The sequence below is a fragment of the Neofelis nebulosa genome, chromosome 8, assembly GCF_028018385.1.
Source record: "Neofelis nebulosa isolate mNeoNeb1 chromosome 8, mNeoNeb1.pri, whole genome shotgun sequence".
In the NCBI taxonomy this organism is placed as follows: Eukaryota; Metazoa; Chordata; class Mammalia; order Carnivora; family Felidae; genus Neofelis; species Neofelis nebulosa.
Window position 1 is genome coordinate 96,759,346 of NC_080789.1, and position 16,936 is coordinate 96,776,281.

The window sequence follows — 16,936 nt, forward strand, 5'->3', positions numbered from 1 at the left end:
TTTCAAGAACATTGGATTCTTGCAAACTTTTCCCTTTCATAAATGTGAAAATAACCCCAAACAAGCTGCCACTGATCACTTTAAATGACATTTAATCCAGCAAAGCCAGCATTAGCTGAGTAATAAAAATATGTTGACATTCAAGACATATTGAATTATTCAGTCACTAACAGAGGTAGCAACAGGAATTCTGTGGCATAAAGCAGTTGTTTCAAACTCAGAGTATTAAGTGGCTTTTATAACTCTATTATTGATTGTTTTGTTTCTTTAGTTAAAAATTATTCCAGATGATAAAAATAAATGCCTGATCATACAAGAGATTTTTTCCCCTTTCTTCTTCTTCTTCTTCTTCTTCTTCTTCTTCTTCTTCTTCTTCTTTTTTTTTTTAACAATTAAAGTTCAGCCATGTGAGTTAGTTTGTTTTTAAGATTTCAATTAAATAAAAGGCAGAACCTTTTTAGTTCCCTAGATCCTCTGGAGGTTATTACCATAGTCTACCTGCAATTTTTCAGCTCTGTCAAAATCCACATCTGCACAGATACAATGTTCTTTGATCATCAATGAAAATGCTTAATAAATTCACCAAACTCTATAAATAAAAGATTATCCTATAATATAACCCTCGAACATGCATGTGAAAAAATTTTATATTACAAAGTATTCATTAATTCTAAGTGCATTTCTCCTAAACTAAAGGGCCTTCTATATGAAGGCACATGGGTATTTTAAACACATGTCCATTATTTGGATTGTCTCTTCCATGAGAGGAAGTTTATAAAAGGGTTTTAGTTCAAGTGACGTGCCATTTTTTGGTTGCAGAGAGCATTCTCTCTCCTTCCTGCTGGGTGAGGTGCCCTGGGTACCCACAGCTAAAAGGCATTGTAAAAATTCCCTTCCTGTGGTTAAGGAGAAATATTTCCACTCCCACGTCTGTCTCTTACCAGAGACTCATTGTACACGCTCGCAGAGCAGAGACTGTAAAAAGATGGGCGATTCACACATAACCAACATAGTTTCTAATGAAAAAAATCATGCTAGACAAAGCTGATGTTTCAAAATCTGAGTGGGCAAGTCAAGTTATCGACAAAGGGAATGTTTAATGATGGTGGTTAATTAAAATTTTGGGAAAGCTTCTGAGAAAGTAATTCTATGTTGTTCTAACTGCCCAAATGGAATTTTAAATGAAGGTCTGTAAACTGGAGTTCCGTGGGTATAATCACCAACTCACCAGACGGTGAATGTCCCTGTTTTACTTAAGTTTATTGCAAAAAATTAATGGATTTATTTCAGGTTCAGCAACAAAACAGCTAAGTAACATACAAAATAGAAAGTTACTCCTCTGCTTGAGAGCAGTGGTTCTAAACCAGGGGCAATCTTGCCCTGTAGGGAAGGTATTTGGCAATGTTTGGAGATAATTTTGGTTGTCATAACTGGCGTGAAGGACACTACTGGCCAGGGATTCTGCTATCTTATAATGCACAAGTCAGCTCTCCCCCATTCCCCAACAAAGAATCATTTGACCCAATTACCACGAGTCCCAAGCTTGAGAAACTCTGCTTATAGGAACACGAGCTTTACAACATGCACAGCTCAGGGTTTTTTGTTTTTGTTTGTTTGTCTGTCTGGGTTTTTTTTGTTTTTGTTTTTGCTTCCCACCCTCCCCGCCGCTCACCCCCAATTCTAGATCAGCCATTACCTAGAAGCAGATGAATCCAGCTCAGCCAACCCTGTGCTGATACACAGAGGTGTGTTTACAATGGGCAACTGCTTGCGCTCTGCCACGGCTTAGGAAAACAGAAACCATATGTGCACGGTGGCAAGCTGGGTGGGGGAGAAGTGAGGGTGAGGGATAGAGATCTGTGCTTCCTGACTCCACGGGGGCATGGGGACTGAAGCTGCAAACGAGGTTGGCCCTTTTCACCTCTGGTTGCATAAGGCGTGGAGTGAGGCTGGGCTGCACTGGCAGAGCTGAGCTTAAAACCCCAGCTCCTGCTTTGCTCAGGTGGGGGCAGCCCGGGAAAACTGCATCCCTACCTCCCAGCAGTCGGGCAGTCACGTCGTATTACAGAAATGTGTGTCCTTAAGCAAACTGGAATTTCCAGTCTCCCCGAGCTCCTTCTACGATTTTCCGCCCAGCCACTGTGCTGTGACCGTTTTATCTTGTAAAAACGTTGTCCTGAAACTTCCTTCTCTTTTAGGGCTCTTTGATTTCTCGGTAGTGCAGTGAAAATAAACTGCAGTGACTCAGCCAGTGTGAGAAGCTGGAGACACTTGGGATACTCCCCGAGCAAAGCCCCAGGGGGTGAGAGGGAGCGCAGAGGTGAATCTCCAAGGAGATAAGGAAACCCGGGCGCCTTGAAGGGGTGCCCTTTGCAGGCTGGTGTCACTTGAAACAAATGCCTCGGACACAGGCCTCCGAGGTCAATGCCCCTGCCAGCTCTGGGGTAGGGTGGGGTGGGGGTGGGGCCAGCTGTACCCGCTGCCTTCCCCTCACTCTCTGCAGCCCTGCAGTAGGGCGAAGAAAAAAAATGGAGCAGAGAAGGGGCTCTCGTGCTCAGTAATTAGCCGACTGGTGCTGTGCATTTACATGTTGTCTCATTAGTACTCAACAGAGCCCGGAAATGGGTATTAGATTTTTTTTTAATGTTTATTTATTTTTGAGAGAGACAGAGAGAGAGTGAAAGTGGGGGAGGGCAGAGAGAGGGAGACACAGAATCCGAAGCAGGCTCCAGACTCTGAGCTGTCAGCACAGAGCCCAACGCAGGGCTCGAACCCATTGACGGTGAGATCATGACCTGAGCCAAAGTCAGAGGCTTAACTGACTGAGCCGGCCAAGCACCCCTTTTTAAAAAATAGAAAATACATATTTTTTTAATGTTTACAGAAATGGGTATTAGTATTCTCCTTATGATGGAGAAGGAAACCAGGCCTCAGGGACAGTAAGCCCCTGTTTGGAGACAAGACCTGGATTCCAATCCTGCTTATTCCTGAGTGCACGCTTTCCCACAGGCCCACGCTGCTTCCCCGGGAACACTCCGGGCCAGCTGTTGGTTGGGACCCCGGGTCGGGAGCCCTGGGGGTTCTGCAGAGGGTTATCTGCCTGAGACAGTGAGGGATGATGTGGCTCTTTTAGCTAGTACTGAAACCCTGGGCCTCTCTGGTTCATGGGAACACCCCACACCCGTCCTTCTCTTCCTCAAACACAGACATTTACACACAAGCATGCAAAGGCACATCTTACCACCGAGGCCCAGGAACGAGACTGCCCCTCATCACTTTCACACTGAACCCTTTAGACTTCTCTTTTATGAAGGCTTTTTCCCCCCAGGGTGCCTATGTGGCTCAGTCGGTTAAATGGACAACTCTTGATTTCGGCCCAGGTCATGATCTCACGGTTCATGAGTTTGAGCCCCGCATTGGGCTCTGCACTGACAGCGTGGAGCCTGCTTGGGATTCTCTCTCTCTTTGTCTCTCTCTCTCTCTCTCTCTGCCCCTCCCCTGCTCGTGCTCTCTCTCCCTCTCTCTCTCAAAATAAATAAACTTAACAACAACAAAAAATAAAGTCTTTTTCCCTTCAAGGCTGGTCCCGAGGCTCATTAATAAAAATAAATAATTAAGTCCATGAGCCTCACTGGAAACCACTTGGCCAGCACTAAATACCGTGCCGGAGGAAGTAGGCGTGGAAGCAGGGGGAAGAGTACAGAGTGACTTCCCCTGGCCCCCCCGGGCCCCTGAGGATGTGCCTCCAACTTTTTTGGAGGCTTATCCAAGCAGAGCTTATTTTTCTTCATCTGATTGAAGGTTAGAGGCTTCCAGGATTGAACTTCTGTGCATACAGAACTCATCCAGTCAATAAAACCAAATCAGGAAAGTACATTGTTCTAGGCAGGTGACAAATGAGCAGTACAGGAGACTCCGTGTCTCCTCGATGAGAATCTTTTTGTTTCTGTTTAAAATGTAACCTTGAGAGATAATAGGCACATTTTTGCAAGTGTCTTTAAAGATCTGAAAGATTGTCATGACGTGTGTTATTAGAAAAGAGAGCACGAGCTTGGGGGCAGGGTGGATTTTATGTCTTATCTGCTGCAGATAACCATGAAGATGCTCATGTTTGCAAAGAGAATCAGGGAGCTAAGCAAAAGTTGTGAGATAAGCACAAGAAAAGAAATATTCTCTATTTGGATAGATCATGGACTTGGAACAACCCGTCTGTACAGACCTGTAAAATCCCCACGTTTGTGCAGCAAATGAAGAACGATGAATGGATTATAAACCGGTGCGACAAATGAAACTTGTGTCCGTAGCAGATTTTTGGATTAAGGCCAGGGAAGGGACAAGCAGACAGGAAGTCTGGTAACTCAGGTTTTAATGGAATTGAAGAACTTTAAGAGAAAGCCAAATCGACTTAAAATTCTTCTTTGAAGACTTGGCTGTCGATAGTTAAAACCAAAGCAGGAGCTTAGTTTGTTTGAGGGCACAGAATCAGAGGAATCCTGCCTCATATCAATAAAGACACAAAATTTGGCATCTAGAGATGCTATGCCCTGCCACCTAGAAAAAGGCCTGGCACATACAGATTCGTGATCATTTTTGAATAAATGGATGAATGACTTAACTGCACAACTCAGGTATGCAAAGAAACAACTTCTTCCACTTAACTGTTTTTTATCGATGTTCATGATGCTATTGCAACTATTCTGGACTGGTCTGCAAACAGCCTACAGTCTAGCACTTGCCTCCTTTCTTACATCACTTGTTATTGTTCTTTCTACATGTCTTAGGCATGCCTCATGCTGTAAAGTGCAAGTAATTCCTTGAGAGCGGGGACAATGCTTTCAACTTCCGCATCCCACGTTATGCCTAGGATTTGAAGCACACTGTGCTGCACATCCGAATCAACAATGCCGTAGAACGGGGGGCAGCAAATGTTTCCTGCAGCGTTTTCTGCAAATATTTTAGGCTCTGTTGGCCATACAATCTCTGTTGCAACCGCTCCACTCCGCTGTTACAATGCCAGAGTGGCCTCCCCACAACACTAAGTGAATGGGTGTGGCTGTATGCCAATAAAACTTGATTTAACAAAAACAGGCGGTGGCTGATTTGGCCCACGGGCCAGAGTTTCCAATCCCTGCTCTGGAGTCCCAGGTCAGAAGGAAACACGGGTGTTGGAAAGGACACTGGAGGAAACTCAAGGCTGGACTCTGGATGTGCCTGAATCTCAGTTTCTTCATCTGTAAAAGACACTTCTGGCTTTGAAATCACCGAGTTCTAAGAAGGAATGTCAATATGTACTAAAAACATGACTCACGGCATCACTGGTGCTACGTCTCATCACCTTATGGTGCTCACTGCCAATATACTCTTTGGATATGAAACACATTGGCAAAGCACAGACCAGTAAAACTTTCGTGGGCTGAGAAAAGTGCTAGAAGGTTCACAGATGCTGCCCCAACCCCCTATGTCTTACCGCCCCCCACGACGCAATCCCTTCATGAGCATAACAAATAGAAACTAAGCCCAGAAAGAAGCAATTTGGGGATGCCTGGGTGGCTCAGGTGGTTGAGCATCCGACTTCAGCTCAGGTCATGATCTCGTGGTTCACGAGTTCGAGCCCTGCGTCGGGCTCTGTGCTGACAGCTCAGAGCCTGGAGCCTGCTTCGGATTCTGTGTTTCCCTTTCTCTCTCTGCCCCTCCCCTGCTCACACTCTGTCTCCCTCACTCTCAAAAATGAATAAATGTTAAAAAAAATTTTTTTTTAAAGAAAGAAGCAGTTTGCTCACTGTTATATACACCACTGGCTATTCAATAAAAAAGTTTGAACCCAGGGGTCTTGGATCACTCTATTCCATATTAAATCCTCTCCCATAAACTCTGGCTATTCTCACTTATTAACCTCAACAGCAGTCCTTCTTATCCTCTTAAAAATAAGTGATACCTTTAAAAATAAGCTACATGCTATGTTTAAATAGATCTAATTTGTGGTTTGTATTTAAGCTGTCTACCACCTCCTACATTTCTTTTATTGATTTTTTTTATTAAAATTTTTTTTTTAATGTTTATTTTTGAGAGAGAGAGAGAGAGAGAGAGAGAGAGAGAGAGAATGAGCAGGGGAGGGGCAGAGAGAGAGACACACACACAGAATCTGAAGCTGGCTCCAGCTCTGAGCTGTCAGCACAGAGCCTGATGCATGGCTCGAACTCACGAACTGTGAGATCATGACCTGAGCTGAAGTCGGACGCCCAACCGAGTGAGCCACCCAGGCGCCTCTCTTTTAGTGATTATTTTAATTCTTCTACAAGACCAATACCTAAGCAAACTATCATAGCTTTGCAGATCACCTCCAAACTGTATGATAAAATCCCAATTCAGTGATATTAGAAAGTGAGGGGAAGAAAAGAATGATGAAATATGATAGATTTTTAATGGACTTGGAGTCCTAGATTTATATTTCTACCTGAAATAGATAAAAATATACTGGACCTTACCTTGCTCTGGAGTTTTCTCCATCAGGAATGACCTCTCTTTTTCTAACCTTCACTTGCTCATATTCTAAGCATGCTAAGCCCAGCTGAAAGCCAGCCCCTCCGCGAAACCTTCCCTAACACCCCGACGCTGACTCCTATAGTACTTGACGGGAGTCCTTCACAGACCCCACACACGACACTGACCGCCAACTGCATTCAGCCTTTTCAAGATTTTCCAAGATTGTGTGTTAGACCTCCTGGCACACCCCACCCCCACGAACGCAGTCCAGTGCCCAAACACAGCAAGCGCCCAAATACATAAATCCCAAAGTACTTGAGCAAATGGCATCCGAATGGACAGAAATCTGGCTTCCCTTTTTGACCCGCATTCATAAGCGGTGTTTCCATCCACACCCTCCGGCGATGGCATTCGGCAGTGCTGTGCAAAAAGCTTCAGGAACTAAGTTTTCGCAGTATTCGTATCTGCTCTACAGATATGAAGGATTTTTATGGCTGTTCAGTAATGCCACACTTTACACAGGAATTACTCAATGAGTTTGGCCCCTAAGAAATAGAATTTTACAAGGATCTGGTGGTCCAAAAAGACACTAGAAGGGTAGGAGAGAAGAGACAGGGCTATCCCAAGTGAAACAAAAGGGCATGGAGCCCTGATGAGTTCGCTTCGGAGGGTTAGAATCAAGACAAAGTGTTCGACTGTAGACTTTCTAACCCTATCATTTCACCCTTGAGAAAAACAGTGACTTGCAGTTAAATCAGCTGGTCTGGATTTGGTTAAATTAGTTAATACTTACATCTGGAGACTTTTAAACTTGTGAGCATATCATTAGAGCTAATTAATCATAATTTTATAGATTCTATCACACCGAGGAGCATTCCTCAAAGGGTCTGGGCCCTAGGGTTACTTTATGTGAATATTCTGACTTCCTAGGGTCATAAAGAAAAGCATAGACTCCCCTCTTCTGTGTGTTCTTGAGAGAGACAAGGGCATCCATGGGTGCCAAGGTTCATCACTGGGCTGGTATGATATTCCATGGAGTGTCTTATTGATGGGGCTAACTCCATCACGAAACAATTCTGATGTTTAGGAATAAGATTTTAAAAAATCGTAGCACAATTTCTTTTTTTTAAATTTTTTTTTTTAGTGTTTATTTTTGAGAGAGAGAGAGAGAGCGCGCGCATGAGTGGGGAAGGGCAAAGAGAGAGGGAGACACAGAATCTGAAGCCAGCTTCAAGCTCAGAGCTGTCAGCACAGAGCCTGACGCAGGGCTCGAACCCACAAACTGCGAGATCATGACCCTGAGCTGAAGTCGGATGCTTAACTGACTAAGCCACCCAGGCGCCCCTCGTAGCACAATTTCTAAGAGACTAATACTTTAAAATTTATAAACCTATTAAATAAGGAGAAATAACTCCTTAAGTCTAAATCATTTAACTTTCTTGATGGATGGGCTTATCTTCAATTCCTAGAAGTCTCTGATAAGACAGCGTGACGGAGGAGGTGGACAGGAGGTATGTTGCTGGGGAAGGCAGGTTCCTCGAGAGCAGCACTACCAGCAGCAGCCAACGGCACAGCAGTGAGTGCCTTGTTGCCCCTGTTACCCAACCCCTATTTGACCTTTGCTCCTCTGGGGCTCTGTTTCCTCCGTGGCTTCCCTGGTCCAGATGACTTTTCATATAAAATGAATATAGCGGTAATAAGTGGCTTCTAAGAGCTACCCGGAGAATGAGAAACAAGTAGAAAGTATCTGCAAAATGTCCAGTACTGCTGTATAGACCGTGCAAGAAATAAGACACGAAGGGTATGTATAGGCAAGAAAGGTCTGGCCCGGGAAGCGTAAGACAAGTCATTTATATGCTTCACAGTAATGTACTGACCCCATCCTCTTTCTCCAACCATCTGGGGAAATTCACATGTCTTGTTTGAGCGCTTTGCTTCTTTATAAACCCCCTATGTTTTTCCTTTCACGATTTGTTTTTAGATTAAAACATACATACACACATAGGCATATATGTAAAGGTAGAGAAAAAAATAACACGAATCCCCGTTGTATCCGTCACCCAGCCATACAGCCGTTAGCCCACAGCCAGCCTTATTTTATGTACACCCCACCCATGCTTCACCCCCAGTGCCGTGGGATCCTTTTGAATCAAATCCCAGACACAGATCATTTCACTTTTCATGGTTTTTCAAACGTAAGTCACATTTCTTTACCATTTCATTTTCTTCATTCAACACACTCATGTAAATGATTTGTAACAGTAAAACTGAGGCAACACTGGAGGTGTACCTGGAGCCAGAGAAAAATTTAGAAACAAATAATTTAAATAAAAAAGGGACAATGCGTCACAGCAGAGGGAGTTAATGTAGCCTGTAGCTCCCCGTGCGGTCACGCTGTTAGGAGCACGGCTCCATCCTGGGGCTTAGTGGGGCTCTGGCCTGGGGGACAGCTCATGGAGGAAGGGGGCATTTCTCGCCTTTCCCTGACCGGGTCTGACTTCTCCTTCCTCTGTGCCTCCCTCCCGTTACTGAACACATATTCCCCTTCAGCCCTGAGCGACCTCTCTGCAAAGCCCTTCCTCAATTCCTGCAGTCAAAATGCACCTTCTCCCCGCTTTGCTTTCACAGGATTTAATTATCCTAGCACACAGTCAGCACTCGATAAGTGCTCGTGTACCGAATGAATGGGACATATGACTGATTTCACCGTGCCTTACAGCTTAGTTAGCGGTTTTCCCATCTGTCTCCGCCAGTAAATATTAAATTCCTTGAGGAGACAACTGTTCCATCAGCTCTGTGTCCCCCTACTTCCTGACGCATTTATCTGTGCATAGTAGGTGCTCAACAACTGTCTCCTGAAGAGACATGCTCTCGGAAAAGAGCTGCCCTTGCCAAGTGGCTGGAGGAATAAGTGTCTGGGGGATGACTTCATGTAAATTACGGGCAGACGAGCACAACACAATGTGTAGATTTTTTCCCACTGGTTTCCACTCGTTTCTTGTCTGAGGGAAGCAAATTTAGGCTTGTCATCATAAAAGGAGAAGAATTCGGGAGTGGTTTCCTCTGTCCAAACGACCCAGGAACATCTGCCTCCAATACCATAATCGTGTTTTTCTCTCCCACCTTCTCCCAAGGTGAAGGCTACATTGAGTTACTGCCCACGGGACAGAATTACAGGTCTGAATCTGAGACAAAGGTTCTTTATGCTGTGTCTGGTCATTAATTAGCTGCTGGAAACTTCAAGACAGGGCCATTAGCATGCTCATAAACCTTTTATTTTAAATGTTTTCGCTTAGCCATGATTCTGATGTGACTCTCCTTGTAAGCTGGACGTAGGACATTTGTTTCTTAACATTTCTGAGGCTCATTAACTACTCCATCCCAGCGGCTCATTAACTAGCCCATTAGGGATTTCACTTCATTCAGGCAGAAGCCTCCGCTTGCCCTCACAGAACCTTCGAGGGCGCCTAATTGGGAACCCGTGTGAGGCCAGCTGCAAAGCTGGGGAGACAGCGGGGCTTGTCAGGTCTCCCCTGAGGCTGGAGTGGTCGTGAGGGGGGCGGCGCTCACCTACCTGCTATTCTCCCAATGGGCATGGCGTGCTCCTCGGGCGGGGAGACAGAGACCATGATGTGGTTCATGTACGCCAGGTCTTCCCGATGGGACAGGTTGATGGGCTTGCCTTCCCTATGCAGCCCGTCCTCGGAGAGCCTGGACTGTTTGAAATCCACGGAGTGCCGGGGGTTCAGGATCAAAGGGTGCATGATGGGACTGGGCATCAGCTGGATCACGCGTGTGCTCTCCTGCCGGGGGCTCGATGGCTTCTGGTGGGGCTCAGAGGACGGCGGGCAGTGGTTATTCTCCATGGGAGAGACTGACAGGGGGTAGGACTCCTGGTGGTTGTTCTCCTGGTGGAGCCTCGGCCCCTGGGCCCTCTCGGCCGGGGAGAGGCGGCGGATCATGTTGTCCAGGGGGGACCGGAGGGGCCGCTGCTCGGGGTCGGGAGAAGGCCGGTGATTGGCTGTGACAGGTGATCTAGACCGGTGCAACAGTTCAATGGTGGGGGGGTTGTGGTGCACGTTCTCCACCGGAGGCCTCGGGGTCCTCTGGACACAATTATCTGTGGAGCAGAGGAAGAGACCATCACTGACCCCGGTGAGTTGTCTGGAGAGGGAGCCTGCTGTGGTTATAAAGGTAGTGAGCACTGGAGCCCGTGTGTGTGCTGGGCAGCACCTTTCGTCCCTGGATATGGAATGTCTTTTTTGCTGCTTAAAAAAACAATGAAAAGGGCACCTGGGTGGCTCAGCCGGTTAAGCATCCGACTTTGGCTCAGATCATGATCTCATGGTTTGTGGGTTCGAGCCCCGCATCGGGGTCAGTGCTGACAGCTCACAGTCTGGAGCCTGCTTCGGATTCTGTATCTCCCTCTCTGTCTCTCTGCCCCTCTCCTGCTCTCTCTTTCTCTCTCTCTCTCTCAAAAATAATAAATAAACATTAAAAAAAATTAAAACAAAGTGCACATACTTGAAATTCTTTTCCTACACTAGACAGGCTAAGAATGACCACAAGCTTTCCATTAATCACTTACTAGTAGCTTATAAACACAAGGAAGCCAAATTTGTGTTCTTTAGCTTTTTGTTACTTGACTCTTGGATGTGGCTTTTGGATTCCTTAAGGGTTGCTTTCCAGATACTTTCACGGGCTTACATTTTCATTACTAAATGTATGTATTCTCTACCTCCGGGGCATTGTTGTTGGTGTTAATGATAATGACACTATTATCCTACTGCTAAAGCAGTTACTATATCCTTGGTACTGGGTTATACAGTTTAAAATGTATAACACTCCTAAGTAGTAGATGCTAATACCATTATTCCTATTTTACAGGTGATAAAAAGGAGGCACACAGAGGTTCAGCAACTTAAAGACACACAGACAGGGAATTAGACCCAGACTCTGGTAAATACTCTGGCAGGTACCCATTATAATTCCTGCCACTTTGCTATACAGAAACCAGGGGGAAAAGTATCAAAACCTGCTCTAAGCATGGACAGTGGGTCTGATTTACAGAATGACAATCTTGAAAGAAGATTTGGGATCTTTTTTTTTTTTTTTTAATTTTTAATGATTATCCATTTTTGAGAGAAAGAGAGAGGCACAGAGTGCAAGCAGTGGAGGGGCAGAGAGAGAGGGAGACACAGAATCCGAAGCTGTCAGCACAGAACTAGATGTGGGGCTCGAACTGACAAACTGCGAGATCATTGCCTGAGCCGAAGTTGGACGCTTAACTGACTGAGCCACCCAGGCGCCCCAGGATCATTTTGTTTCTGAGTGCACAGACCCTATGAATGCTCATAGACAGGTAGAGGTAAGGAAGGAAAAGGAGGGATGGGCACCCCAACGGTGCCTCCACCCCATCCCCCTTGAACTTCCAAGCTGGTGATACTTGAGAGCAGGGACAACATCAGAAGAGTACATAGCTCAGCAACAGAAGTAGTCCTGTGGGCTGGGTTGAGGGATGGACCAGCCTATGTGTGGCTTTAGGAGCACCTGCTTAGGGGAGGGAAGGAACAAAAATCTGCCTACAAAAACGGAACTTGCTACAGTGCCTCAAACTCATCTTCGTGAGGTTTCTCTGGCCGCCTCTGTTCCCAGAGCTGTTGCCCCAAAAGGATGCACACGCTTTCAGGTCCTTGCTCTGGTCAGAGATTTGCCCATGATTCTAAGTCAAGCAAGTCAAAGATGTCTCCTTTGTCCATTATGGTAATATCTATAGGAAGAATGTATAAAGGGGATCTAGGGATCTGATAGGGTTAGTAGACAGAGACTAAGGTGGTGGCCAAAACTTGGTGGTCCCAGTGTTACAAAGGATTAACAGAAAAATGGGGATGCCTCTAGATCTGTTATAGGAGACAGTGAACAAAAGAAATATTGTTCACGATCACTGAAAGATCACCTGCTTGCAGGCAAAGGGTTTATTTCGTAACTAACACGTAGCCTGCTGCCATGCATCTAAAAGTGCTTACTCGCTCGAACAGCTATCAGTAGGAGACTGGCTTAATAAACTATACTCTATCTGTAAACAATGGAGGACTACACAGCTATAAAACAGAATGAGGGGTGTGTCAATATTCTCCTAAGGCCTGGTCTTCAGGCTCTATGATTAGGTATGCGAAGGCAGGCGAAGTATTTGGTAGGCCAGCACCTTTCTGTACTAAAGGAGAAGGCGATTCCAGTCTGACGGATGACAGAGTGGCTTGTACCCAACTAACGTTCCTACATATAGAAATGACGGAACATTTATAAAAGTTATTTGAAGGTACTGGAGAACACTGAAGGGGGTTTCACTCTGGAAGGAAGAGAACTGCACAGGTGAGATCCAAATTTACATAGCCCTGAGGGTCCTCCCCAGTTCACGTTAGCAGGGGGCTGGTAGAAAATGAACCGGAAGTTGTGTAATCTGTCAGGGAACAACAGAGTGTGGAGTTTCCCGAATGGCAAAAAATTGAGAAAGCAAACCCATAAAGGAGAGAGCCTCAGGGGGAGCAGCCGCTAAATTGGCACATAAAGTTCCCTCAAATCCTTAACATGTGCTCCTGAACAGCGCATGTGCAGGGGGAGCTCTAAAGAGCTCAGTGGAAAGCAACAGCTGTACGGCTGAAAGATAAGAGCAGGAATGTCAGTTACTGGCCCCTGTATTGGAGACAGAATTCAGAATTTGAGTCCTAGCAACAAAGGCTCTGTAAACACCTCAGGCTGTTTATTAGCCCAGAACGGCCACACCTTAGGAGTAAGGACTATGCTCCAGAACAAAGAGATTTTTTTGAGGGCTAAAGGCAAAACTGAAATGGATCTGCTCCAACCAAATGCAGGACCAAGTCTCCACAAATTCAAAGTGACTGGCTAGTCATTTACCTGCTGGAACAAAAATCAACATTCTTCAGAGGAATGTAACATAATCTAGAGTCTCTACAATGTATCACGTGTAATGTCCAGTATTCAATAAAGATGTTCTGGATATGTGAAAACAAAACAAAACAGAAAAATGTGACCCATAATCAACAGGAAAGGCAGTCAACACAAAAAGACTCTGAGATAATCTAGATGTTAGTATTAGCAAAAAAGAACCTTAAAGGATATTGAGAAATTTAAGGGTAAGCACTTGAAGGAAATGATGGTCATAATGAGATATAACAGATAGAGAATTTCAGAAGAGAAATGGAAACTATAAAAAAAAAAGATCCGAGTACTGAAAAATACAGTATATGAAAGATTGGACTGGATGGACTTAACAACAGATTAGAGATAACAGAAGGAAGGGTTCATAAATTTGAAGACAGATAAATAAAAGTTAAAAACAAAACCAAATAAACAAATGGATCCTCAGTGACCTGTGGAACAATATTAAATGGTCTAATGGATATGTAATTGGAATCCAAAGAGAGAACAGAAAGAATGAAGCCAAAAGAAAAAAAAAAAAAAAGAAAAGAAAAAGAATAATGACCAAATGGCTCCCAAATTTGGTAGCAACAACAACAGCAAACTTAAAGACCGAGATGCTCAGCAAATACCAAGCAGGATAAATACAAAAGTTACATCCAGGCATATCATAGTCAAACTGCTAAAAATCAAAGATAAAGAGAAAATCCCCAAAGCAACCAGAAGTGGGGAAAAAGATACACTATGTACACAGGGAAAGTTATACTAATTATGGATAACTTCTTTTAAACACCCAAAGAGAGAGAGAGAGAGAGAGAGAGAGAGCACGCTCAAGTATGTGCACAAGAAAGATATGGATGGAGACCTAAAGATTTAAAGAGACTTAGAGACACATAAACCATCTGCAATGTATAGACACTTGCTTGGATTCTGATTCAAGGAAATGGTAAAAACATTTATGACATAGTTGGAAAAAATGTGAACATTAATAAGGTATTTGGTGATATTGAAGAACTGTTAGTTTTCTGGTGATGTGATGGTTTTGGGTTTATGATTTCATAAAGGGTCCTTATCTTTTCAGACCTGTACTGATATAGTTACAGATGAAATTATATCCAGAATTTGCTTTAAATTAATTTGAAAGCAGAGAGTAGGTGGGGCACAGAAGAAACAAGACTGGTCATGAATTGATTAATGGAGCTTGTGATGGGTACACGGTGGCTCATTAACTAATTCTAATTTTGTGTAAGTTTGATATTTTCCACTATAAAAAGTTTTTTTTTAAGTTTTATTTATTTATTTTGAGAGAGACAGAGACCGCACAAGTAGGAGAGGGACAGAGACAGGGAGAGAGAATCCCAAGAAGGGATTCTGGCAGTGCAGAGCCTGATGCAGGGCCCGAACTCATGAAACCATGAGATCATGACCTGAGTTGAAACCAAGAGTCGGATGCTTAACCGACCAAGCCACCCAGGTGCCCCTGTTTTTTGTTTTTATAAGTACTTAGTCAAGCTTGCAACGATACATGTTGGGATAACAAGTACTAAATTCTTCACTTTAACCCAAACGCAAATACATGCTTACAGGGTACTTAACTGATTAGGCCCACGGAGTTAAATTTTTTTTTTTTTTTAACGTTTATTTATTATTGAGAGACAGAGAGACAGAGCATGACTAGGGGAGGGGCAGAGAGAGGAGGAGAGACAGAATCCGAAGCAGGCTCCAGGCTCCGAGCTGTCAGCACAGAGCCCGATGTGGGGCTCGAACTCACAAATGGCGAGATCATGACCTGAGCCGAAGTCCGACGCTCAACCGACTGAGCCACCCAGGCGCACCCCCCCCCCCCCCCCACGGAGTTAATTTTAATGGCTGAGATTATTAGCGTGATAAAATGACCTGCCATCTTTTGGGGATGAGGCAGATTTTCCTTTCATAGCTAATAAGGATCTCAACTCTGCTGTCCACAAAAATGAATTTCTCTCTTCTCTGTCACAGAACACGATCATGATAAGCAACTACTTAAAACGGTTGCATTTCGAAGTTTCGTGCATTTTCTTCTCAATGCCATTTTCTCCCTTTCCTTAAAAGCTTATTAAGGTTTAACAATACCTAAGGATGATGAAGACCGTGTACTGAAAAATCCTATTTCCTGAGTCCATTTCCTGTCTTACAAATTTCAAAACAGAAACAGGCGTTGGCCAGTAGTCTGGTCACCTGCAGGTTTTCTTTGATGTCTTGGGCTTCAAGGATCAGCGTATGGGTGTGAGCTCGGGGCAAGCCTTAGGAAGTCTGGGTGGACTATGAGAGGAAGAATTTTCATGCCAAGGGTAAAAGAGGAACTGATGTAATGTCCTGGAGAGATTTCACTCTCCGTTCCTGCCCAGATCTTTGGGAACAATGAAGGAGGGAGACAGTGCTCTGGATAATCCAACTCAGATTGTACTTTTGACTCTGGGTCCAGGCAGGAACAGGACTTGGAGGAGCTTGATTTATTTATTTCTCTGCAGACACCACTCAAAGAGGAAGTACTTGATGAAGTTGATAACATTAATGGTAGAGAACTGGATCCAAGGGTATTTAATTCCAGGCTCCTGGTGGTCTGGGCACAACCACTGTCAAGGCCGAAAGTCCTGCAAAAAGACCTTCCAAGCTTTGTTTCAGTTTGCAAAGCATGCGCCCACGTATGGAGTAGGCTATGACGCTCCTACCCTGACGCCTGCTGCCCCTGTTATTACAAGTTGGCAGCAGGGGATGGAAACTTCTGAGACCAGAGCCGGCAGGCAGAGAAGCTCCGGACACAGGAAATGCACTGAGCGGACAGTGGGTGCATTAAATCCCCCAGATGTAGGAGTCTTCTGTCTAAAACAAGAAGATTTTTTTTGGTCTGGCCTTGATGTCTGGGTTTGTTCTTGGTGAACTGCCCAGCTGGAGAGCTGGGAAATTATCCACATTGCCCTCGGTCTGAAGGTCTTGATACGGGAGGGAAATGCGCAAGAAAGCCACACATAATTAGTCAGTGTGGGCATGGAGGGAAGGGGGCAGGGACGACCAAGGACTGGTAGGGAACCCATCCTGGTTGAAAGCGTTTTCTAATCCCAAACCTTTCTCTTCGCAGACCTCTTTTAGGTACAAATAATCCCAAACAGCCCAGATAAATTAAGACTTTAAATGTGACGAGCACAAAAAAGGTCTGATTTCTTTTGTCTTCTTTCCTTGTGCTCATTAGAAAAGTTTGTCCATTTAAAATTCATCAAAATTTGACCCAATTTAATCATGTTATAAATAATGAATAACTAGTAAACTTAAACCAACAAAAACCACCTTTGGTTAAAAGTCATGGGCTTTGTGGCACCTGGGTGGCTCAGTCGGTTAAGCATCCGACTTTGGCTCAGATCACGATCTCACGGTTCGTGAGTTTGAGCCCCATGTCGGGCTCTGTGCTAACAGCTCGGAGACTGGAGCCTGTTTCGGATTCTGTGTCTCCCTCTCTCTCTGCCCCTGCTCTGCTTACACT

General features: G+C 44.6%; 1 protein-coding gene across 4 annotated transcripts in view; it reads right to left on the minus strand.

Annotated features, from left to right (window-relative positions):
• The window catches only part of ETV6 (ETS variant transcription factor 6), a 254,257-nt gene that overhangs the window by 13,883 nt on the left and 223,438 nt on the right, over positions 1 to 16,936 (minus strand). For all 4 annotated transcript variants that reach the window (XM_058743657.1, XM_058743658.1, XM_058743655.1 and 1 more), the window contains one exon: positions 10,058 to 10,603. In XM_058743657.1, coding sequence (XP_058599640.1) covers positions 10,058 to 10,603 — 546 coding nt within the window. The remainder of the gene's footprint in view (positions 1 to 10,057; positions 10,604 to 16,936) is intronic.